The sequence below is a fragment of the Neophocaena asiaeorientalis genome, unplaced genomic scaffold, assembly GCF_003031525.2.
Source record: "Neophocaena asiaeorientalis asiaeorientalis breed wild unplaced genomic scaffold, Neophocaena_asiaeorientalis_V1.1 scaffold190, whole genome shotgun sequence".
Taxonomy (NCBI): Eukaryota; Metazoa; Chordata; class Mammalia; order Artiodactyla; family Phocoenidae; genus Neophocaena; species Neophocaena asiaeorientalis.
Genome location: NW_020175017.1, coordinates 6,613,361 through 6,638,958, shown reverse-complemented (window position 1 = coordinate 6,638,958; position 25,598 = coordinate 6,613,361). Strand labels below are relative to the sequence as shown.

The window sequence follows — 25,598 nt, the reverse complement described above, 5'->3', positions numbered from 1 at the left end:
CACTTTTTACCTTAACAGATTTCACTACATATATGTCTTAGGAAGTGGCACCAACTACTGCTGTGATGAAGAGAAAATTCACGGCGATTTCATGCTGTCCTCTTTTCTGTTCTTTCCCGTTTTTCCCGCGCCTGCCGCTTCCCTTTAGGGTCCCCCAGCCCCCGGGAATGTGAGTGGATATCTAGTCCCTGCACGTTTTCAGTGGTGCCTTTCCTTTCTCACCCTTGACCTTGCGTGTGGTGTGTCTTTTCTGCTCGCTAAGAACGATTCCTCGAGCCCCTGTGCTTAGTCGGGCTTCCGCAGGAGACCCGAAGTTGTTTTCTTTTACTGCGTTGTTAAAACGGGACAAAACAAAACAAAAACAGCGTTAACTTCTTCCTCGGTAGGGAGAAAAGAAAGTAAAAAATGCCCTAGACGCAGAATTTAAATAATGCAGAGATAAAGAGCCTACCTTCTTAATTTCTCAGCCAGAAGTTTAAAAAGAGCAGAGGAAAAATTAAATAGGAAAAGGGGAAATAGTTCCTTTAATTGTTTCCTGCCTTTCTCGGTTGCCACCACATTGGCACAATTATCTTTTTAAATAATTAAAGCATAGCCCTGATTTCTCATCTTCTTGTTTTCTGACTGTGACTTTACAAGATCCTTCTAAGAGCCTGGTTTTGTCTTGGTCGGAGCTGGTTGGAGCTTTATTTGAAGAGAGTTTGCCCTTGATTTATAGGATAAACTGACCTCACTGACACTTAAAGGAAGCCCCGGTTCATGGGAAAGTGTGAGATCAGCAGAAATGGGGGCGCGCAGGGGGATCTCAATTTCTTAAGATAACTTCAGGCTTGTGCCCACCGATTGCCTTTTGTCTGGGAAGGCAAGAAGAGACTGGCAGTTCTGGGCCAAAATACAGTTTCCTGGTGCAAATTGGAACACAATCTAATTCTTTGGAGAGGGGGAGGCATAGTGAAAAAAGACTGACAGAGTTGAAAAGAAAACTTTTCTTCCCTAGGGAGCCTACAATCAGACCAAATGTCAGTTGAAAAAGTATTAGATTATGGAGAAGAGCAACTCTTCATTCTACATGTTGTTGATTCTGGATACCAGCTTTAAACAACCTGTTTTCTGACAAATCTGTGAATATAAAATGATTAGTTCTACCAACGATCGTTTCTACAAAATAATTGCCCCTTTGAAGCACTGTATCAGATGGAAGTATTTAAAATCAAGTTGTAGTAGTTTTGTCAAACTTCATTCAGTCCTCCACCCATGGGTCCCAAAGACCAACTGCTCATAGTTTTCAAATATCTTCTCTTTAAAATTCTACTTGCTCACTTAAAGATGCCAGTGATTCAGTATGTACACCTCTAGGTATCGTGGTAATCAGTTTATGCCCGTATAATTTTCTTTGCATCTCTATTAAAAACATAAAGGATAGCTGACGGCTTTACTTCTTTTCCAAAATACTTATACTTTAATTATCCTAACCTTTTGTTTCATTGAAAAAGAAAACCTATAACCTTACCTCTGACACTGGTGGCATTTACAGTGGTAACTGTAGTATTTATTTTTTAAGTCATATGCACATAACCTCATGTATTTAACGTGTAGAGATAGAGCATCAAGGGTAGTCTCACACAAGGTAGGCACATACGGAAGGCAGAAACCTGTGCACCTATGTTTTGCATGTATATTGTGGGCATCCTTTAGTTATTTGTTTGCAAAGGACTTTGCAGGTTTTTTGTTCCATCTGTTGACATAAGTACTAGATCTCCACAGCACAGTGAGCACTTTTCTGGATGTCTCTGAGAGCCAACATAGGCGCGGTTAGGCCTGGGAGACCCTCTCTCCCTTTTCAGTTAGCACCAGTCTCAGATTTTTGTCGAACCCCAGTCGACCCCGGGTCAGGATTGGGACCGTGGCTTAGGAATGGGGAGAACGGCGCATCCAGTTTCACGGGTTCTTTCCCCGATTTGGGAAAACTGGGGGAAAATTCTCAGATTCCTTCCACTCGTTTCCCCGGGGGAGCGAGGACGGGAGGAGGTAATCAAAGGCCGGATGAAAAAGAAAAACGTATCTTCCCGCGGGCGTGGGGGAGAGGGCGGGGAGAGGCCTACTTCGAGGCGAGTCACCTTGGCCGAGCCCTGGGCTCCCGGCCGGAGGGGCCGTTCCCGCACCCCTGGGAGGCGGAGGGCAGGGGGACGGCAGAGGTCGCAGCCCTCGCGCTCGCGGGTCGCGGGTTCGCAGCCGGTCTCAGGAGGGGGCGCGCTGTTGGCCCTCCAGCCTGACGCCCTCTCCTCCTCCCCAGGAGTGAGCGACAGCTCCCCCTACCACAGCCCCAAGGTGGAGGAGTGGAGCAGCCTGGGCCGCAGCAACTTCCCCGCCGCCGCCCCCCACGCGGTGAACGGGCTGGAGAAGGGGGCCTTGGAGCAGGAAGCCAAGTACGCTCAGGTGAGGACGCGAGGGCCCCGCCGGGTGGGCCGCGGGGGTTCGGGCGACGGAGGCCCCGGGCCCCTCTCGGAACCTCGACCGAGGAGAGACCCAGGTCCACTCCCCGTGGCGGCCACGAGCCCCAGGCCGGGGCGATGGGGGCGGGACGGAGGCCCGGACCCGCGAGGGTGTAGTGAGGCCTCGACCCCCGCGGCCCTGGAAGCGCCTCCGGGCCTGCTCGGCCGCTGGAGGCGCGAGGACGTCGCGCCTGAAGCCTTTAACGCGGCTCGCGTCGGGGTACACTTACCCGGGAAGGCTCCTCCGAGGGGCCGGGAGAGCGGCCGTGGGTTCCCAGCTGCGCGCGGGACGAGCGGTCTGCACGCCCCAGGACGCGTCGTTGCGGCTCCTCCCGCGCTGGCGGTCCGCGGCTCCCAGAGAACGGGCGCGCGTGGCTGGTCCTGCGACGGCGAGGAGAGGGCAAGCAGATAAACCGCGTAGTTACCATTTCCCGATTAAAGGTCACGTCGTAATCTCCCCAGGGAGGTTAGTGAGAAAACCTCAAATTATACGGACCGGCTGTGGACCGTTTAATTTTTCTTTCCCTCTCGCCCTCCCCCGACTCTCCATAAGAAAAATTAAAACACCCGTGTTTTTTTTTTTTCTTTGAGAAAAACTAAGCAACCACAACAACAAAAGCCCAGGAGTTTTGAGTCTATATTCATCACCACGGTGGAGTCAGGAGTTCAAAGCTCTCAAAAAAGCAAACAACAACAAAAACAAACCTGGACCTTAAAGCAGCATAAGGTTTATTTGAGCAGACCTGTGTAGGTTTGCAAATTTATTCATACCAAACTCCAATTCCAAAGCCTCAAAATACCCAGTTTTCATTTTATTATTTTGAAATCTTAAAACTTTTAATGTTTTCTTATCTGTTAAACTTTTTAAGCACAATGGAACTTGTAACGTTTATTCAATTGGGAAAAAAAATCCTAGTCTTTATTTTCCCTAACAAACCCCATTTTCAGTTCCTCTTCCCTCCCTTATTTTGTTAAAACAGAATTCCATATATATTAGTAGCTCTCCCATGACAAATATCACAGAAAATAGCAGCAAGGAAGGAGGGTCCCTTTCCTGAATCTCCTTCTACCGTAAAGAATGCCAAAGAGAAATTGTAAGAAAGTTTGTCACTACCTTCCACAGAAGAGCAGGTAATTCATAAAGAAGAGGCATTATGTACAATGGCACCATTGCCACTTACTCAAGTTATTAACCTTTTAGAGACTCCATTTTTCAACGAGAAATTTCAACGAGATAATGCAACCATAGGGCACATAGTAGGCATTCATTAAATATTACCCTGATAGAAATGGCGTTAGAGATTGACCCAAAAAACAAGAAATTTTTTCTTTTGTCAGAATATACTTTGGTCAGCCAGCTCATAGTCAAAAAGTGTCAAGGTATTTTGTTACAAACAAAAGAGCATCTATAAAGCACCTAGTATACAGAGTAGTAAGCATTTAATTGGTGCTCAGTAATGTTTATTAGGTCTTCATTTCCTGGAATAACATTGTGAAGTACAGAGTTGAAAATAAAGGTCTCTAATTCCCACATGTAGTTGATGAACCCAGTTTATATATAAAGCAGCGTCATAATCCAAAAATCTTTATCATTAATTTTATTTTTACTCCTTTGAATTATAGACCTAGTGTATTATCTTGTTTAGAAATGGTTAGTTAATACATACACTTCAAAATGAAACTAATCAATTTAAAATAAAAATAGAACACTGTGTCAAGTAATCTATCCTGCATATTCTGAACATTAAAAATCCATTACATTTTATACAGTGAATATCAAATCACTTAATTATCAGATTTATAAGAGTAACTTAAATAAGTGGCCAAATAAGTATTGCTCTAAATGCTTGAGGACAAGTCAAAATTTTTTTGCAGAAGAAAAAGACATTTGTATCAAACTTTCATTTGGAAAGTTCTTAATGGCAATATGCTAATCTTCTGCATTGCCATGTAGCAAGATAATACAAATGATGTAAAATATCAAAACTTGAAAAATTTCTGTGCATAATTAAATCAGTAGCTACTCTATTATGATTATCAAAATAGTGCTTAATGCTGAAGGTGTGCTAAGTAGACACATACACTTAGACTGTGTCATTTTGTGAGCAGTTTTGGAATTTAGATGTTGATTTCCTTGAGGGTAAAATTGTACATTAAAACTTGCTCATAAACAAACATGCAAATGTAAGGTGTGTTGTGTGTGTGTATTCCATACGTATATGCATCTCTCCTACAAATATTCAAAGGGTAGTTTTATTTTTTTTAAGTTATATTTCAAAATGTTATCAGCATATGTCCATTTCCACAACCCTAGTGTAAACTTAGGTAAAACTTTTCTCTATTAGTATTATAAACAAAAATTGAAAGTCTTTGGCAAAAAAAAATTCTCAAAATTTTTGCACATAATACTTTTAGTGCATTTATGGTTGTTATTAAATAGTGTAGTATTATATAATCTCAGTTTCATTTTAGTATATAAAGGAGGAAATCAAGGTTCAGGATTATAGGATTTAGAGCATAATCCTTTGTCAGAATATACCTGTAAAATTACCAGAGGGGCTGACTTGACAACTGATCATAGGTTCTATTGATTACTGTAATCTAGAGTTTCTGTTAACCTTATGCACACATCTATCTTGTTCTTAAAACATTAGTTTAGAATATTCAAACTGTACACTTTAATATTACAGTGCAGTTGATATTTTATAGTGCCATTCTGAAGTCCTTATCGTCTATCTTTGAGGATGGGAGAAAAAGGATATTTATTTTGGCTTTTTTCACCCACATTTAATATTGGGCTAGAACTCTTTAATCTCATCTAACTCTGAATGACAATAATGTTCTCTGGTTCCTAATCGCTGCTCCGTTTCTGTGGAAACTGTAAAACCTCTCTTGAATGCAACTGCATGGCAAAAACAAAACCAAAAACATACAGAGAAACATGAGGTTGGAATAGATCTACCCTTATACGTGGTACTTAGTGAATTAATGCCTCATTCTAACAGTTTATAAACAGTTGTATAGTTCTTGAAATTTTCTTTGTATAATTGGGCATGCTTTCTCAGAAAAAAATGAATATCTGGTACTCTAATTAAAGTCATCTGAATGGTAGATTTATAATCTTTGAGTATCTTCATTTTGGGGTAGTATACGTCAACTCAAGACAGCAAGTTTAATATAAAATTAGCTACAAATTGAGATCTCAGGAATGGAGAATAGTCTATAAACACTTGAATTTATGAAAAAGTTCAGAGTTAAATGAGATGTGAAAAGAGTTTAATTTGGAGACAAATTAATCTGAAATTCTTATGAAACATTCATTTGTACATTGTATTTGAAATATAGTATTTCAGCATACTGAATATAATTTTCTAGTGCATTATTTAACAGACTGGCTGTCCTTGCAGACACACTGTTCTTGTGAAAATATAAATGAAGTTGCCGTGGATTTTTCTTCATATCAAACAAAGTTAACTTTGTGTTAAATAATTTATAATTTTGTAGAGAATGCAATTTTAGGCAAATGCCAATAGTCTTTGAAATTCATGTTATTTATTATGAAAAATATTCTTTGACCTGATTAACTTTTAACTATGTTTTAAAACAAAATTAATGATTATGTATCGCTAAAATGTGTCATATAAAATACAAAAAAAAGCAATGTAAATTTTTTTCAAGGCTACATCAATTTTAATAACATTTTGGAAAAATAAAGTTTAGAAAAACATTTTAAATAGCAGCTTTCCATTACCTAGAGACATTTAGATCTGCAATTACCCATAATTAAGATCCTTTTGGATGAATGTTGAAACCATATTTACAACCGTCATTTCATTTTGTCAGATTTATTCTACTAGGTTATTGCATAACGAATTAAGAAGGGTAGAACAGCAGTCAGAAAAATGATTTTCACCAAAAAAGAGAGAGAATCTTGTTTATTTTCAGATCTGAAGCTTTTCCTTGCTTATGATATCGAGGTTGAAATTCTAGGTGAAGCACATCTCTATTTGTGGCTGAACCTACTTTATTATAAGGCCAAGGTAAACTGATTTTGTCATAAGGGAAGAACCAGGTAGAACTGATGAGTGGATGAAAGACTGTAGATAGAAGACTTGGCACTGCTATTTGCATTTTCTTCAGGAGAAAAAATGTTGAGTAGACAACTACCAGCATCTGAAGAATAGTCTATAACATCTAATTGCCAGACAGTTGTCATACCAGTTTTTCACGGTCACAAGTGTTTGGATACTAATGCATTTCCATTTTCTCTGGGGGTGGGGGTGGGGAATAAATGGAATGACCATAAATCAAATAATGAAGTAGCTAGGTTACAACTTTTATTGACCTTTTCAACAGCTTTACTCATTTTGCTTTACTTAAAGTGTAATGCTTGTTCGGTGATAAAGGGTGCCCAGTTTTGGTTTTTTTTCCTGTTGTTTCTTAAAAGCAAGAGCAACACATCTTTTGCTTTCAAAAGGCTGCACTAACTTAAGTATACAAATGATTATGAAACGCCTATAATGTGTCCCATTTTGTGGAGATGTGAGATGATTAAAGACAAGTCCCTGTCCTCAAATTGTTTACAGTCTAGCTCTCTGCCACTATAGCTTCTTGACATATTCACTTAGGAATATTTTTGAAAACTGGCAAATCTGTATTTCTAACATTTTAGAACAAATGCAGTGAAAACTCATACTTTCATTCTCTCTTGTGATGGCCCTAACTAGACTGCATTGCATCTTATGTATTTTTTCTGGACTCTTTCGTTTAATGTCAGTGGGATAAAAATCCATCTTTTTCTAGAAACATTCAACAGAGCAAGGAACTTACTTTTTCCAGGGTATACAATTTGGTCTATTTTATTTTGTATTAGTAAATCTCGTTCTCAACATTAGGTAGAAGATAGTTTGCCTTAGGGAGGACCCTTGTACAGTTCTTTAGAGGAAAGGATTCTCAGGGCTTTCATGGAAGATCTACCTGAAAAAGGGGTTGATGGATTGAGGTTTTATTTATGGAATCTTTAGGTAAAGTCATTTTCAAAAATGAGATTTCCATTACATGCCCATTGCTGGGGTTTCATTTGGAAAATTTGTTTACTCTTCCCTGGGGATTCCATATGTTGGTCAATTTATAAATCATATTTACAATCCAATTAGAGTAATTTAGCATGTTTGCTCCCACTATATTTATGGTGTACATTTGGTAGACTCTACTCAGCCTAACTAGCTTTTCAGATTAATTACATGCCCTTCACTGAAAACATTAAACAGATTTGGGAATTTTAAGTCATGTACTCTTTTATTGGAAAGAATAAACAAACATCAATGCTACCTGTAGTTGTTTTCCTTTGTGGTGGAAAATTTTACTCTTTCAGTGATTGCATCATAAATCACAATTACTTTACCTGGTAGAGATTTATACCTTTTACTAATGTCATGTTTCAAAATTAATAGTGAGAAAACTGAATGAATGAATAGTGAAGGTGGCAGGTACGTTTCAGTTAAAGCATGCTTGTTCTCTTATCTTGCTCAAGCCATTTTTTAAAAAATTTCTAAATCTGAACTTTAAAAGTAAAAAGGGAAATTAAGACAAAACTTTTCCACCCCAAATCTAGGTCATAATTTAACCTGAGGGAAAGCTAAGAGCTATTTTTAAACTGTTTAAAGATTTCTTTTTTTTTTCTTTTAAGCAAACACCTTATTAGCCTCCCCTTGCCTTTTTCTACAAGACGAGGATGTCAAACCTCTCTGAGCTTCCTTTCCCAACTTTCCTTTCTGCAGTACAGAGGGGCCCACATCACTAAAATGACTCTAAATATATTGCAGATTTTAGAGAACTTTGAAATATTTCATACTAATAGGATTAATAGCATGAAAAACAAGTTTGCCTTAATAGAAAATGGACAAATCTGGAAAGAACTCTTAGTGTTTTTTACACCTGACAAACAAATGTAGTTATGGAGTAAGTAAGGCATCTGAAGGTAACAGGGGCCTAAATCCAACATTTTCCCTCCCCCCAAATCCTAGGAGCATTACCTAAAATGAGAGTCTAGTCCAGCCTGGCTTCTCAGGGAGAACATCTCTGGGCAAAAAGAAGTGGACCCATGTAAGAGATTGTGGACATTACATCAGAATGGCTGAAGAGCCCCAAATAAAGGGGTCACATCAGAGAGCAGTGGTTCCAAGGGCAAGGGTGTAAGGAAGGGAAAGGGACAATAACAAAGCAAGTATTTCAGAGAGAAATGTAATGTTGAATGATAGAAAAAATATAAAGAAAACAGAATGCGTAGGAAAAACTTAGCTGTGATGAAAAATAGAACTCACCAATACATTTTTTTCTGCTAATGTATTACTAAACAATACGCTGTTTCTGTATTATAGTAAATAATCTAACCTATGTACTTGGAAAGTGTTGAGCAAAGGTTTTCATTATTTTAAAAGTAATTTCAACCTGAACATTCTTATTTTATGATTCTTGGTGCACATTGGCACAAATAGTATAAAATATTAATTAATGCTAGAATGGAAGAGGCCAAATATAGATGCAAACACCTTTCCATAACTGAAGTGGAACAATCCCTTTCCAAACTAATTTCTCTTAGGTTATTGGGGAAATTCTAGATAATAATGATCAGAAATAAAATCTCTATGCAATGCTAAATTTCTTCTGCAATTTGACAGTTGTCTATCTTCATATTCATCTGTTGAGAGCCTTAAAGTGTATCTTTTTTGAGCCATTTTCAGAAAGAAGGAAAAAGTTCCTTTTAGAAGTTAAGAAGCAGAATTAGGATCTAAGAATGAGAATCAGGTTCTAGAAGAGGAAAGAATCTTTTACCAGAAAAGACGCTCTAGTTTGAAATTAAATTGTATCTATCTTTTAATTGTCTGGAAGAGTAGCATGATTTGCTACAGAGGGTCCTGCAGCAGACAGGGATGATAATTTCTTTTAACACATGGCCATGGACTTGCTGATTGGCCTATAGGGTAAATGGCTAAACTCCTTAATCTATATTCTTTTGTATAGAAAGAGGATAATATTTCATTTGTATTCAACAGTGATGTGCAATGGCTTCTTTGTTAAAAAACAAAGCATCATCCATTGTAACACATTTTAATTTCAATTGAACATCGCATTGTACTCATTATAAATTATCTTGTAATTATTATAAACTCAATAGGTTAAAATGAGATACAATTTGTCAGTTCCAATTATTTGACAAAATATGTTGGATATTTCTTAGTGCTTGGGACATAGGACAGATTCAGGAAACCTCAGTTTCCTTTCCTCTTCCCCATTTTTCAAAGAACAAGCACTCTGACAAAAAGAACATGAGGTGTGTCTTCTTATAGAACTACGCAAAGCTAACTCCTCTACTTTTATTCTTATTTTGTCAGAAATCCACAAGTAGTGTTAAATCACATTCATGTATATATTCTACTCCATGCATTACTCTTAATTGAGAAAATCATTTTTGAGACCTCACTGTTGCATTCTCATAGATGTGGAAGTGAAAATAATAACCAAATGAATTAAATTAGAAAACAATTTCTGTGTTGCAAATTGAATTGGAAAAAGTATCCAACATATGTCCGCTTTTCTTACCTCTAAGGCTTAAATTGGTTTTATGAATAATATTTCTATTATTTACATATAGTTTCATTAGGAAATATGGTGATATGTTTATTTATTCACATCACTACCAGGAAACAGGATTTTCTTTATTTCTAAACAATGTAGAAATGTTTTTAAAATTTTAATTAATTAATTAATTTTTGGCTGCATTGGGCCTTCGCTGCTGTGCGGGCTTTCTCTACTTGCAGCGAGTGGGGGGGCTACTCTTCCTTGTGGTGCGCGGGCTTCTCCTTGCGGTGGCTTCTCTTGTTGCGGAGCATGGACTCTAGGCACGTGGGCTTCAGTAGTTGTGGCACGTGGGCTTCAGTAGTTGTGGCACGCAGGCTCAGTAGTTGTGGCCCATGGGCTCTATAGCGCAGGCTCAGCAGTTGTGGCGCATGGGCTTAGTTGCTTTGCCGGGTGTGGGATCTTCCCGGACCAGGGCTCAAACCTGTGTCCCCTGCATTGGCAGGCAGATTCTTAACCACTGTGTCACCAGGGAAGCCCCAACAATGTAGAAATTCAGGGGGGAAAATGAAGTTAGTTGAAGAAGGATGCCGAGTATTCATGCCAGAATGAGGATTAGAAATCAGGGTGTTTTTGGTGTTGTTAATAGTAACGATACCAACAATAATTTATTGGTTGCCAAGAGAACACTGGCTTCTAGGCAGACTTGCCTGCCAGCGTTGCTGCATTTTGTTTGCAAACTAACATTTTACATTTAAATTCATTTCAAGAGATTTATCCATGTGGCTTCTAAAAATTCAGATCAGAGGGCCCTAAGACTTAGCAAGCATATTTTCCAATTTCAAAACCATGCATATGCGATTCTTTTATATTCTGACAGTTTCCTTTTTGATAAAATAGCTCTGGAAAATATACTCCCAATTGTCATTAAAGAACCCTTCTAGACAAACTGCCTGATTTTGCATGTGCTTCGTCCAACAAGCATTTTCAACATGGTTTTTAAATATGGCCCACGTTTTATTTAACAAAGGTCACGCTCATTTTGAGTTTCTAAAGTGACAGCCCATACTCTGCCCTTCTTTAATGGAAATGAAAGCTATACCAACCAGGCCCTTCACAAATGCCTCAAGAAAAGAGTCAAACAAAACTGAAGTATGGGGAGGGTTGACAAAGGCAGATAGAGAGCTGAATGGATTCTAAGAGTACTTAATCACAATTAATTCTTTTCTCACCCTGCATTTCCTTCCTATAATTCCAAGTAGCAAAAGCAAATACTGTGAATTTTCTGGTTGTAGCTTCCTCAAAATCTTTGTGGAAAGAATATGTTTAAGTAGCAAGACTGTGAATGCATTTAGAATATAAAAAGAGTCAAGTCTAAACAACAACAACAAAAAATCAGAAAGTAGGGTCAGAATATTGTTAGTTACTACTCAGAACTGACATTCTGCTTCTTTCTAAGAACTCGTGAAATGTCAACCGCTCTAATGTGATTTTCACCTCTTCTCTTTTCCTACTCCTCTTAGGCACCAAATGGTCTCCCAGCTGTAAGCAGTTTTGTGTCAGCATCCAGCATGGCTCCTTATCCTACCCCAGCCCAAGTGTCGCCTTACATGACCTACAGCGCTGCTCCTTCTGGTTATGTTGCTGGACACGGGTGGCAACATGCCAGTGGCACCCCACTTTCCCCCCACAACTGTGACATTCCCGCGTCGCTGGCGTTCAAGGGAATGCAGGCAGCCCGAGAAGGTAGCCACTCTGTCACGGCTTCCGCACTCTGATGGGAGATTCAGAAGCCGCAGCTTCACCCGAGTCCCGCCCCGCCCCCACCCCCTCAGCACACCCTCCCCTTCTTCCCTGGTCTCGGATCCCACCCCTCTGCCCTCCAACCCTCCTGCCTCGAAAGCTGGCTCTATGGACTCACATCCTCTGTGCTGATGACACTTAAATATCTCTTACCATAACTTCTCTCTCACAGAACACCTGACATGACTGTAGGAGTTAAAAACAAAAGCAATGTTAAGGACTGAACGAGACGTTTGTGTTGGCCACACACTGTTTTAACATAGTGAAGAAACCTGCACCCCTCAAAGGGCTTAAGGAACTTTTAAAACTAGTCTTTGGTAAAACCACATGTGTATATTTATTCTAAATCAACCTGAACTTGTGAAACGTGCAATTGTTGAGATTTTGCAAAATCAATAAAATAGGTATAGAAAGTTATGCTACACCCTCTAATCAAATAAGGTAACAAAATAATCCTTAATTCATCGTTAGGAAACCAATCAATAATTGACTTGAGTGATCCGTTGTTTATTTTTAACAGATGGCATATTTTGTTGGAAAATATATGTATAACAAGCAATATCTGAATTTAGCTCCTCCTGGTGTTTTGACTTGGTTCCAAATACAATAATGTTTATACTTTCTATTAGTTTGTAAATATGGACTCTGGTGCATTTGTGTTTTCATTCCATGGGATAGGCCCCTCCCCTGCCCCCACCCCTCTCTATTTTTTTCCTTTCTTTTTGCAAAGGTGACTTTCCGGCATTGTCAGGCAATGTCTCTGTTTGGTGGTGGGCTGCTCAGGCTCCTGGACCTGGACTTGCCCCAGATTTTGTGTGTGCAGTGAAGGCTTCGACATCTCATGAAGGACATTTTCTTTCTACAACAGAGGATTCAAAACACAGATAAAACAAGCCAGTCTCCCATTTTGTATCCCAATCAAACAACACACATGCCAAGCATATAAAGACAAGAGGGTGGAAAATATCTGAACAAGGCTCTACAGGAAGTCACTTAGAAACTTAAGTTTAATGTGAAATGCTTTGCAAAGACACTTAAAATGAACTTTATGTTAAGAAAACCACTGTGAAACTAAATTGTACTGTTATTGTTGGCTTACCTGTGTGTTCAGCAATCTCAGCCCAAAATTACGTTGTAATTTAAAGACAATGGAAAATTCTGCTCTAATGAATGTAAAAATGGCTTGCTGTGAAGTTTACATTGTTGTACAGAAGCATGTTTCACGTGTAGGTAAACTGGTGGTGGTATTAGAAATACAAATGCTATTTAATTTTTAAAAATTCCTTTTATTCATTTCTGGAGTTACGGGACACAGTTTAACTGATGGATCTTTCTAAACCAATTTGTTTTTCACTTTAGTGTTAATCATAGAGCTGAGGGGTGTGTGTGTGTGTGTGTGTGTGTGTGTGTGTGTGTGAGCATGTGATTATGTGTTGTATTTTAAAACAGTTGATTTTCTTGGGCAAAATTCTACAGTTTTAATTGCTTCTGTTTAGAAAGTTCTTCCTGCTTGGCAATATAGGCTTGAAAATACGTTTTTAAAACATTGGTACAATTCATCTATTGGAAAATTAATATATTGCGTGTTTTTTGGTATTAATTCTGTGCAATAACTAACAGGGCACATCACTAGATATGGATGTTAAAGATGCATTCGTTAGGTGATTTTGATTTCTTCTGGTCTGTGCTGTGCACAGCCCACATGGCAATCCAGTTCTGTCACATCGGTTTCATGGCCTCATCTAAAACTCAGATGGCTAGATTAGCTAGGTTTTCAAATCACCAGGATATAAACAGTAAGCAGATTTCTGACACACAAGCTATGTTCGAGGAACTGCTTTTTTCAAGCAGCAGATATCTCATAGAGAGCTTTGAACTGCATTTATTTCTAAAGCAACCGAAATTCAGTGCTGCAAACAGGATTATAACTTCAGGAGAAGAAGAAGCAGAAGAAGCAGATGAACTCTCAGGGCCGTAGTCTTCCTTTGATCTTGTAAAGCTCCTATTGACATCTGGAGTTCCCAGTCTGGTGAGAAAATAGACTATAAACCGAATGGAACAAAGTACCAGTCCAATATTTTGGTAGAGACTTTAAAACCACACTGTACAGGGACTCTCCTGCCATGCAGAAAAACTGACATAAGGTACAGAATTATTCCTTATCAGATGTTTTTAGGCGGCTATTAGGAGTCTTTAAAAAATATCAATTGTTTGTATGGAAACATAACTAAATGTTATTTTCTTTATCTAAATTAAGAAATCTCTTGTTATTATGCTATTTATATATTTTTTCCATTTCTTGTATCGTTAAAAATCTAATATTAATAGTATGAAAGTTTTCCTTTTCTTTTTTTCCCTAGGTTTTTTCTTAGCAACAGTGAATTCACATGGAGTAAATTGAAAAAGAGAAAGCCCAAATACAATTGGCTATTTAAAGCACATTATGATTTAAAGCTGCTTTTAAAAATGAGAGAAGGAAAGTGGGGTGGGATATGGGGTGGTTTGATTTTTAAAACATTATTATTATTGGTTACTGTTGACATATTTCCTCTGATTCTTAGGGGGTAAAAGTGTTGTTTTTAACCTGGCAAATGCACTCTTCAGAGATCCTTTTCCAGCCCATCCACATGGAGAGGTTAAAGGTTCAATTTCATGGCCTCTATGCAGGCAGTGCTCTCTTTCACAGAAGGCAAGAGTATTACCTGAAGGATAGAATGCAGTTGGACAACAGACACATTCTTATTTCTCTTGTTTTGTCCTACTTTTAACGACCCTCATTAAATACTGGGCTGAAATATAAATTAAAAAAACACGTTGGAAAGGATGTACAACCGAAGGCTGTGTATGTATATACAGTATGTCAAAAAGCCTTTATTTTTATACTTTAAATGCTCTAAATTAATAAAAAGTAATAATTACTATGTTATCTTTCATTTTTTATTTTCAAAATGTTTTAGTGACACAGCTTCATGGTAGAAATATCTTGTAGTAGTTAAGAACAGGTGCCATCTAGAACATGCAGATATTTTTGTTGACTCTAGCTACTGAAGTAGCATCATTTCAGGATGCATATATAAAATTAAGTTTGGTTATATCAACGCCAAGGAGATAATTTTTCGAGTGCATGTTAGTACAGGAATCTTTGGAAATGCTAAGAATGTACTTCTCCTTTGAAACATTTTCCCCTTCATAATACATATTCTAACACTGCAGTTAGTCGACTTCACACCTGAAACCGTCACTTAAAACTAATAATCTAGAAATTTAGTTTTATTCTAAACATCATTTTTAAGAATGGCATAGGTAAGAGTTCTGAACAAAGGTATTTGATGCAAATACAGATAGCACAAACGGGCCCAAGGAGTGGTTCGAATTTGTGATTTAGCATGAAAATATTTCAGCATTAAAATTTGTTTTCAAAGGGAAAGTAGTTTAATATAATTTCATGTTTTATATTTGTCATAAAAGACGTCAAATATCATGATTTTAAAATATTAACCAACAGTGAAAAATATAAAGTAGATTTAGGAAAATATAGCTGAGATGAGTATTATTACTAAAAGAAACCAACAAACTCACATTTTAACATAAAATTTTAAAAGGTCATTTTGATACACTGTAGAAATATCTTCCTTGTATATCATTAAGTACCACTTATGGAAGAATTTAATTCCTTATAAAAACTGTTTAAATTTTGGCTTAATTTTTTTTCACTTTTAAGCACTTCTTGACCTTTTGGGAGAAAATAATCATCAACACAATGAATCTTCCTTGTGAAGCCTTGTAAGAGGAACATAGGTCATAAAATTTATATTGCTTTTATGAAATATATCTGATTTCATGCTATTTTTCTATATTCAGTTTATATACCTCATTGCTTCATAGTAGTAATTTTCTTCTCACAGTTTTATGGATTTGACCAAAACGACAGTTTCTAATTGTCTAGAGATAAGTTTTGAAGTATCAAAATAGGTTTTGTTCTTGAACAAACTGTTCTGCCCTCTATAATTGTGTATAGTTGTATAATTATAATTAATCATTGTATCAGCTCAGCTGATCGATATTCTCTTCTTCTCATGGTGCTGTATAATGAATATCCATTATCACAAGGGGGAAAAAATACTCTGTAGGCAATCACCAGTTCTCCTGAAGCCATGAATAGGTGTATTCATAAACCAGCAGCATCACTGCACCACCTAGAAAAGAAAAGAGCTGGTTTTTATCCCAAGTCCTGTGAAATCGTGCTGTCTTTCCCACTGGGTTTCTGAATCCCTGGAGTCCGATGCAGCCTATCAGGCAGAAGCCATTCAGAATCATCAGTTCTCAAGCTCCAACACACAGAAAACTACTGTGGAAAATTCTCAGAGCGAAATCAAGACCATCTTGAGTCTCTAACTACATTTTTTCCCCATGAGTTTCTGTAACTTTCATCATTTCTCATCAGCTTCTTTTTCAGGCACTTTTAATTTTTAAAAGTAAGTAAATACAGACACATTTAGTCATGTAAGGGCATGTGGCTTTCCCGCAAACTGAAACCTTCAGATTTGTCATATGTAGGCAAAGGATTTATCTTTTTCAGTTTATAATTAGCATTGTTGTAGTTGCATTCAAGAAGGAAATCTCTAAGATGGTGCTTGATGGATGAGCCTGGTTTTCTCTTACAGCTTTCAAACTGGATGACAATGTGAAAAATAGCTTCTGAGTACTTTTAAAATCCGTATTTCACAACTTAGCTAGCTTTCAACCTCCTTTTGTTGCCTCAGATTTTTGTTGCCTTCATTCCTTTCATCTGCCTCAGATATATACGGATTGCACTTGAAAATTTGGTAGTCGGGGTTGAGTGTCATAAGACCATCATTTATCTTGGAAGAGAAGAGTTATATAACTGGCTGCAAAAGGGCTTGCTATGTAATATGTCAATAGGACTACGATATGGAAAACAAGCACTGAGGCTGCTGAATACTTAGACGTAGGGAGAAGCATTTGCATGTGGATGATTCTGTGTTCTGTCTGATGCAGTAAATAACACATATCCTGTGCCCTTTAAGATATTCTCTATCCTTTCATGTCTATGTGAACAATATTACAAAATCAAAGTGTGGACAAACGGCAGAAACTAACACAACATTGTAAAGCCCAATTTAAAAAAATGTGGACAGATATCCAGAGTACAACTTAGAGAAGCCTTGGCTGCATGAACAGAAGACTGGCTTCTGACAGAAAGAAACAGAACTTGATTTTGATCTTATTTTGTACACACTACCATATGTTTTTTTTTTTAATCTACAGGCCGCACATGTTTGTGTAACCTTATACCAAAGATAATTATCTGCCTGTAATTTTCATTTTTAACCCCTGAAGATACTCTGATAGCCCCCTCTCAGCTGCTGTAGCCCCACTGGCTCTGGCAAACAAAAAGGGATGCACTACGGAGGGTTGTTAATATGTATGTAATTGCTCTGTTTACTCTTATTAACTGTTCACCATAGAAGACAAGAACACGCAGAATCAGGTTAGTTTGCAGCCTAGTGATATTTGAAGTTTAAACCACAGACTTCAAGATTCTTCTTTCATGGGAGGTCTTGATCATTAGACACATAGAGCTGCTAAGGCTGTTATAAAAATAAGATGGGGGCTTCCCTGGTGGAGCAGTGGTTGAGAGTCTGCCTGCCGATGCAGGGGACGCGGGTTCGTGCCCCGGTCCGGGAAGATCCCACATGCCGCGGAGCAGCTGGGCCCGTGAGCCATGGCCGCTGAGCCTGCGCGTCTGGAGCCTGTGCTCCGCAACGGGAGAGGCCACAGCGGTGAGAGGCCCGCGTACCGCGCAAAAAAAAGATGGGATGCTTCTCTAAAACGAAGGATGAAAATGCCAGGTTCACCCTTCTTTTCTTTTTTACTGTCTCTCGCTCTTCCTCTTTCTCTCTCTCGAAAAAATCTTATCCTTAAAAGTCTTACCTTTCTCTCTATACCTTTCTTTCCTTTGAGGTTGCTAGGACCTGTATGTTTGGGATGAGAGTGGAGGCTATGTCCTTGAATGAGATTTCCAGTTATTCACAATTTTGTTTAGCCTGGACAGTATGTTCACAAGAACACCTTTCATTGGATTTAACACCACAGCAACTCAGGATACCTCATGCAAAAAACACTTCAAAAGCCAACCAAACATTTGCAAGCCTCTAACAAAACTTGGGGTCAGATTATTTAAGAGTTTTGGATTAAGGTTCCAGTCAATTACCGTTTTAGCTAAACTCTCCCTGATCGCTCTCCCTTTTCAGGCCCATCCCGTTCTGAGAAAGCTGGATTAGGGCCAGTCCTATGATTTTCTCTAATACTGGGTCTACTAGCAGGTTTATACTGTGTGGTGAAGGAAAAACACCACATTCTTGAAGAGAGAATGGCACAAAATCACCAATATTCTTTGTCATTGGGGTCGTGTTGACACACGGGCCAATAACAAATAGAAGGCAGGTCTGAATCTCAAATGCGAAGCAAAAATCCACGCTTAAATGCCTATAAAGGCTGGGATAGATGGATTGGGAACTGTGGAAGTGTTTTCAAAATATACAAAAGTATGAACTGTTCACGAGCTTCAATTTACAGACTGCTGTGCTATATCTCACGTTGGCAGAAATGCTCGTTCACTGGGCTGAGATTTAAAGGTAAATGTGCATGTGTGTGAGTGTGGCAGGGGAAGGGGACATCAGTGTTCAAAGGGAGGATTGGGAAAGGGAGAAAGGGGAGGAGTAGGGGACAGTTCTGGGGAAGATTTCCAGGATGTCTAAGAAGGTGAGTGTAGCCTGGTAAAATAATATGTGTGGTCTAGTGCATACTTCTGTACTTATTCACAAGGTTGCTTATAATCCAAGACTATTTGCCCAGGTGGTTGAGTCTGCAGCAGTTGCTTTCTTATCTATTTACACAGAGGCAGCTGACTCTCCCTGTGGGAATGACAGCCGGCTTTTTGTGGGCTGGCATCCTGAGGTAAGGCCCCGAGCCAGGAGCCTCCACCATCATGCTGACAGGAGCTAGGAAGGTGAGCGCCAGGCTGCAGCTTTTCCATTCTTGCTTCCCGGAGGCGACAGTGGGGAGAGTTGCACTGGCTGTTCATGGAGACTAGCTGTCCTCCTTTTCTCCTTCTGAAGCGAAGCTGAGGCAGGAACAAGAATGAACTAGAAGCACAGGGAAAGTTTTATTGGGCTGGTCCCTCACTCAGTAAAAAATCCTCCCTTTCAGCCAGAAGCGACTCAAACTCCGACTGGCTGTGCATCCTTTCTGATTGACTTAAGGTGGGCTTTGGCTTCTATTAGCCTCCAGTAAGGCCACAAATAGTACCTTATAAACAAAAGCAGAACGTTTCTAATGGACGCCTTTAGTGTCTTGAATACTCCCAGACAACTTTTTATCCTTAAGGTTTCCATGTTTCACAGTGTGACAAACTTTAGTTGTGTTGCAGATAGACACAAATAAGATAAAAGGGATACTAGAGAAATAAGGAAGGAAGGATATAAGTAATGAAAACATTATTACCTGGTCCAAGCCTCATAATCTTGGGAAGCAGGCCTTTATACAAAGCTAAAATGCTAGAACCGGAAGGGAAAGAGCAACATTCTTATTCTGAAAACAAAATGCAGTTGTACCTCAGCTTTACTGAGATGCTGACCCAGCATTTACCCAGAAAAGTCATTTGAGAAAAATTTTCAAATCTCAAAACAGACAGTATCGGGCTAAGTATTCTCTGCAGCAAATTGGATGAGAGGAAAGAATTAATCCTTTAATACCCAAGCTATGCTGATCTTGTCCCATTGCAAATAGGACTTTCATCAGCGAGATGGTTTTTGCTATCCAGACAGGCCTTACTTTCAAGACAGCTGTGTATATGGACAAAATGACTCTTGGAATTGAGTTTAAAAGACCATAAACGCAGTCCTCACAGAAGGAAATACGATGCAGTTTAGATCAAAATAATAAAATACTACTTGCTTACTTGAGAATAAGACCTGCTGAGGAGGGATGAAGAGACGAAAATGACTTAAAAAAACCCAAAAAACAGTAGAAAAAGGCACATACTTTAAATTCTTAAAAGAAAACTACCTTCACAGAACTCTCATGTTTAATTCTCTCAGGAGAATATAATTAGGTGACATTTTGATTAGATGTATAGTCAGAAGACAGTTACTCTCCTGCCCACGTGGGAACAGGGCATATTATATCCAATAGCATACTGTGCAAACCGACAAGCAAAAAGTTCACCTTGGGAAAAGAAAAAAAAGTTCACCTTGGCATTCTAGGACAAACATACAGTATATTGAATGATCGTGGCTTATGTTTCTTGATGGCGTAAGATTTTGCCAACATCTCATTACCGTGTTATCTCACAAAGTTTCTCATCTATTCCCTAGAGCTTCTCAGACACACACCCAATTCAGGAGGGCTTAATGCCTCTCATCAAAATGGAAGTACAATATGGTTTTAGCAATGCTTCAGTCTTGCACATTTATTAAAATAAGAATGTGTTACCCTTCTTCCTGATAGACCGTGGCCATTGTTTTAAAACAGGTTCTGTACTTGATCTCTCCAGGAACTGGCTGAGGCCCTTGAATCCTACTTTTGGCAACATCAAAAGGGATGTTAATGACTGAGGCTATTGTGCCCGAGAGAAGACCAACCCCAAATTTTCTCAGAAACTCCAAGGTTGGATCCTAAAAGAAAAGAAGAATAAAATAACAGAAAGGGAAGCGTAAGCCCCTAAGTCGGTTAAACACTATAAAGCAATATGTATTTAAGCAGAGCGTTGCACTCCCCGGCACCCTCCTGTTATTCCAGCGGAACACATTAGGATTTCCTAGGCTGGAACTTGTTTTCTTGACAATCCCATTGGCTATGTTTTTACACATGGTCTAAATTGCTGAAGTACACATTTCCTCACACAGGATTTATAAACACAGTTCATAAAGAAAGACTGGTATGGCATATGGGGATGATTTGTATAATTGGGCTTCACAATGTACTCAGTATTACTGTATCAAAACAGGAGAAATCCAAGCACACTATTAGCTAATTGGCCAGAATATTTTACAAATGACAGCAACTTCCACCATGAAGCCTACTAAAATGCTCATTTGTGTGTGGACCCCCAAATGTTAAATTAAATCAAGGCTACTCTCGGTCTGCTGCTATTCCCCTCCAGGTTTTTTGCATTTATTTTCACGTGTAGCTGATCCATTGTACTGAGAAGTGCTAGCTTCCTGTTATTAACAAACCAACTTGGGAAGGCTGCAAAACAGCCTGTGACGTTCTGTGCATTATAAACAGTAGTAAGTCACTGGACTATTGGCTGAAGAATTTTCAACCCATTGTTCCTGAATCTTATTCTTCCTTCAAGGGCAAAGGAAGAAAAGGTGACAGACAGAGACAGAAAAGAGACAGGGAGAGAGACATACAGGCACAGAGAAAGGGAGGAAGAAAGAGAGAGAAAAAAATTTCTTCTTTCCATTTGAATTTGGGTCCTTCACTTTGGTCTGATTTGATTTTCCACCCCTCCCTGCTCTGATCCTAACATCAAAGTATTTAATTAGGTCTTACATGGAAGTCACTTTCTTTTTGCCTATTTTTGTGCCTAGTGAGCTCACATTATGCTTTGTTACAATGAATTTGCTGGAAAGTTCTCATTTTGCTGTCAGCCTCAGTTCTTGCCCTGAAGAGGGGTCATCTCACAAACCGTAAGTTGCTGACGGAGACCTCCCCTATCCTTCCCCTGGCCTCTCTTGGTCAATACTTCGGAGGGATCTTCACAGAGGAACAATACAGGGTAGTGCCATGATGCTATGTTTATCCAGCAGGAGAAGTAAACGTGGGAACCATTCTCTGCTTAATAAAAAAAAAAAAAAAAAAATCAGGTCTGAGCATTGCATGCTTATAGCTTTATGGAAGAAGAAAAATTCTGGAAGCTCTGAAATTTTCAACTGAAACAAGAGCCAGATACCATCACAGAAACTCCTGTGTGGTTAAATATAAAAAGTGAGGGGTTCGGTAATAATTCTTGGATCTGGGCCATACAGGTGTCGGGTAGGTTTAAAGGGATTTAAAAACCAACAGGGTCTTTCAACAGGAAAAACAATGCAGTGATTGCAGTATGAGTGAGGTGTGTTTAAATAATTTCCCCTTCCCCCATTTTTTTCCCTTTTACAAGGAGAGAAAAATGCCTTTATGTTACCCTTCTCCATTCTGGCACGGAAGCAGAACTGGAGCTCGGGAGGATGGCGGATTCAGGGCCAGCTCTGGTTGTCTGACCTTGCACGAGTCACTGAATCCCATGGAGCCCAGTGTGTAGAAGGGATGTTTTTAACACCCACCTTAACTTTGTACTGCATGGTTTTTCTGAGAAATAAAAACAATAATAGTAGTAAAAGTGCTATGAATATTGTACAAGCCTGGCAGAAAATGGATAGTATTTTTATGTAACCTGTTTTCTAAAGTCTCAAAACACCTATGATGAGACCCTCTCATGGTGCTCCTGCGACACAGCCAAGGACAAGGGTGAAAGTGATGACTTGTATATGCACAATGACCTTTTGGGAAGTTCAAGGGACCCTGTCAATCACACAGCTTCTCCCACCTCCTGATGTGTTCGCTGAGGATTGGAGTTGGGGAGGGAGGAGAGGCTAAGACACTCAATGAAGGTCATTATGTTTGAGATGCTGTTGGAGACCAAATCCTAAGGTCTTCAAGCCATCATAGTGTTCACTAGCACAAGCATATATTGAACCCATGTTTTCTATTCATTTCCCAGCTCAACAGTAAGATCCCACAGTAGTTCCCAAATCCAGTTGTGCATCAGTCACCTGGGAGCTTTACAACATATGGATACCCAGACCCACCTCAGACCCACCTTAGGTTCCCAGATCAGAATCACCTGGGAAAGTACCTAAAAGTTGCTTTAAAATAAGCCCACGCACATATGGTCACCTTAACTTTGATAAAGGAGGCAAGAATATACAGTGGAGAAAAGACAGCTTCTTCAATAAGTGGTGCTGGGAAAACTGGACAGGTACATATAAAAGTATGAAATTAGAACACTCTCTAACACCATACACAAAAATAAACTCAAAATGGATTAAAGACCTAAATGTAAGGCCAGACACTATCAAACTCTTAGAGGAAAACATATATGTTAAAAAAAAAAAAAAAAAAGAACTTCAGGACTTCTGACATTGCCAGGCTGAGGGCCCATGTCTGGGAATCACTGATCTTGATATTCCAGGCAGGCAAAGCAGATGGTCAATTGCTACCCCTCTGGGCATTCTAGGGAGGAGAAAAGTCTTTTGGGGATGGCCAAGAGCTATCCCTCACCACCCGGCCTCTGGGCCCCTTTCCAGCCTCTTCTTCTGAGTCCATGGTCTGCTCTAGGCAGCAACCCAGACTGGGATCGGATGCGCCAAGGAGAGCCCTGCCAGCTCACCTCTGCTTTCTTTGCTGCACGTCATCAACCATCCTCGGAAGAACACAGCCCCTCAAATGCCCCTCCCCTTCGTCCCCCTCCGGCTGCTCTTGCTACTTCTTTGGCTTTAGCTCAGGTTCCCATTACTTTCACCAAGTCTTGCTTTCTTCTTGCTTCTATCATCTGTTCTTCACAGTGGCACCAGGGATTTTTTTTAAAAAATAAAAACGTATCTGCTTCTGGTGCCTCCCTACTCAAAGACCCTCAACCCTTCCCCACAGCACAGAGAGTAAAGCCAAAGCTCCTCATTGGCCTTTGGTTTGTTTCCCATGATATGCTTTCAACCTACCTTTCTAGCCTCAAATTCTACACCTCTGCCCCCAAGCCAAACTACACTCATGCTGGTTAAATCATAATCATGCACATTTCTACCGAACACTTTTCTAAGTCCATGTTTTTCTTCAAACAACTCCCACAACCTAGAATGTCATTCTCCGTCATATTCACAGATAGCAGCCCCACTCTTTATGGTCCCAGCTTAAATCCCACCTTGCCCAAGAGACTTCCGTGGATCCCCATCAAAATTGATTTCTCCCTCTCGGGCACTCCTGAAACACTGCCTGATCCTTGATCGTCCTTGCTCTGGCTCTCTTTGTGTCTGGTTTATTTTTGTGTGTATCGATCTTCCCTGCTGGAATGTGAGCTGGCACAGAACAGGAGCATGTGTTATTCCTCTTTGTGTCACCTACTACACAGCGTGCACAGTAAGTGCTAAATAAACGTCTGCGGATTAGCCTATCACTGTAGTTTATCTTTGTAGAAACAATGAGAATCAGGCTTTGACCTTAATCACTATTTCTCAAAACTCAGTATCTTCTACCCTGTAAATGAACCCCTATTAGAACTTTATGTTTCTGTCTTTCTGCCAGGAGGCGTTAACATGGGGACATGACAAGGCATAGGACATTTGCAAAGTGGAGTATTTCCAGGCAAATGAATTGAGACTCTCAGGTCATAGAGCCAGGCCTGGGCTTGCCAGACCCCATTACTCAGGGACTCACAGAAAAAAACATGATATGGCATCCTGTGACCAGATTTTAGCAAAAGAATGCAGTGGGCACAGAGTAAAGTCTTGAAATATTACTCTTTGGGCTGGCTCTTCTTTCTTACACTTCCTGATCTTTCCCCTAGTAGGGAGAGGCATCCACTTGCCTCAAGAATGAGGATTGTTGTAGCAGGACTATAAAGAGAGAGCAAAAGGTAATATTTAGTGTTCCTGGTTTTCAAATTAGGCTCTTCAGTGTATTATATCAGTTAATCTTCACAGTCTTTGAGGTAAGAACTATTATTTTTATTCCTATTTTACAAATGAGTGAACTGAAAGCTTAGGTGTAAGAAGGGAATTTTTGTTACATCCAAGTGAACCCAAGACTTTGCCTTAGGGGATAGTTTTTCTACTGATACGCCTAAGGGTTGGTGGGTGGGTTGTTGTGGGAGGTGCCTGAGAACCTCCTGAAATTATAAGCAATGGTTCTGGGTATGCGCAGATGGGCTTTTCAGGAGAAAATGTCTATAGATTTTATCAGGCTCATAGAAGCTTAAAAACATCTTCATCAAATCATTACCCCTACCAATAAATTTATAAAGTAAAAAAAGGACAGTGCAGTGTTGAAAACATTGGGGCTGAAAACAGAAAGCCCTCATTTTCATGGGTGTTATCAGGCAATTCACCTTAGTGAAAAGATTTCTGCAAATATTTCCACTCTGGACTCAGGTTTCTCATACCTCAACCATATCTATGAACTCAATGGTTCTCAAAGTGTGGTCCCTGAACCACCATCATCAGTATCATGTGAGAACTTAGTAGAAATGAAAATTGGGGTTTTACCCCAGGCCTACAGTACAGCACCCCAAACTCGGGATGGAGCACAACAATCAAGTCTTCCAAATTATCCTGATGGATGCTTGTCTGAGAACCACTGCTAAACTGAAGCTTATGGTTCATCTTTTTGGATCCTTGGACTGGATAAATGATGCTCTAAAAGGATCTGGATGTGCTGGGAAGCATTTTAAAGCCTTCTTTGGTGGAAGCAGAGCTTTTTTTTTTTTTTTTGCACGGTACACGGACCTCTCCCATTGCGGAGCACAGGCTCCGGACGCGCAGGCTCAGCGGCCATGGCTCACGGGCCCAGCCGCTCCGCGGCACGTGGGATCTTCCCGGACCGGGGCGCGAACCCGCATCCCCTGGCAGACTCCCAACCACTGCACCACCAGGGAAGCCCGGAGAG

The 25,598-nt window shown here is 39.6% G+C and overlaps 2 protein-coding genes across 2 annotated transcripts in view; one reads left to right on the top strand and one right to left on the bottom strand.

The window, feature by feature from the left end:
* The window catches only part of PAX9 (paired box 9), a 14,428-nt gene extending 2,570 nt beyond the window's left edge, over window positions 1-11,858 (top strand). The window contains exons 3-4 of the mRNA XM_024762068.1: window positions 2,294-2,436; window positions 11,594-11,858. Of these exons, the coding sequence (XP_024617836.1) occupies window positions 2,294-2,436; window positions 11,594-11,848 (398 nt within the window). The 3' untranslated portion in view covers window positions 11,849-11,858. The remainder of the gene's footprint in view (window positions 1-2,293; window positions 2,437-11,593) is intronic.
* A 2,938-nt stretch (window positions 11,859-14,796) lies between these two features.
* Window positions 14,797-25,598, bottom strand: part of SLC25A21 (solute carrier family 25 member 21) — a 490,584-nt gene continuing 479,782 nt past the window's right edge. The window contains exons 8-10 of the mRNA XM_024762014.1: window positions 20,391-20,572; window positions 19,401-19,453; window positions 14,797-16,069 (exon numbers count right to left, since the gene is read on the bottom strand). Coding sequence (XP_024617782.1) covers window positions 16,008-16,069; window positions 19,401-19,453; window positions 20,391-20,572 — 297 coding nt within the window. The 3' untranslated portion in view covers window positions 14,797-16,007. The remainder of the gene's footprint in view (window positions 16,070-19,400; window positions 19,454-20,390; window positions 20,573-25,598) is intronic.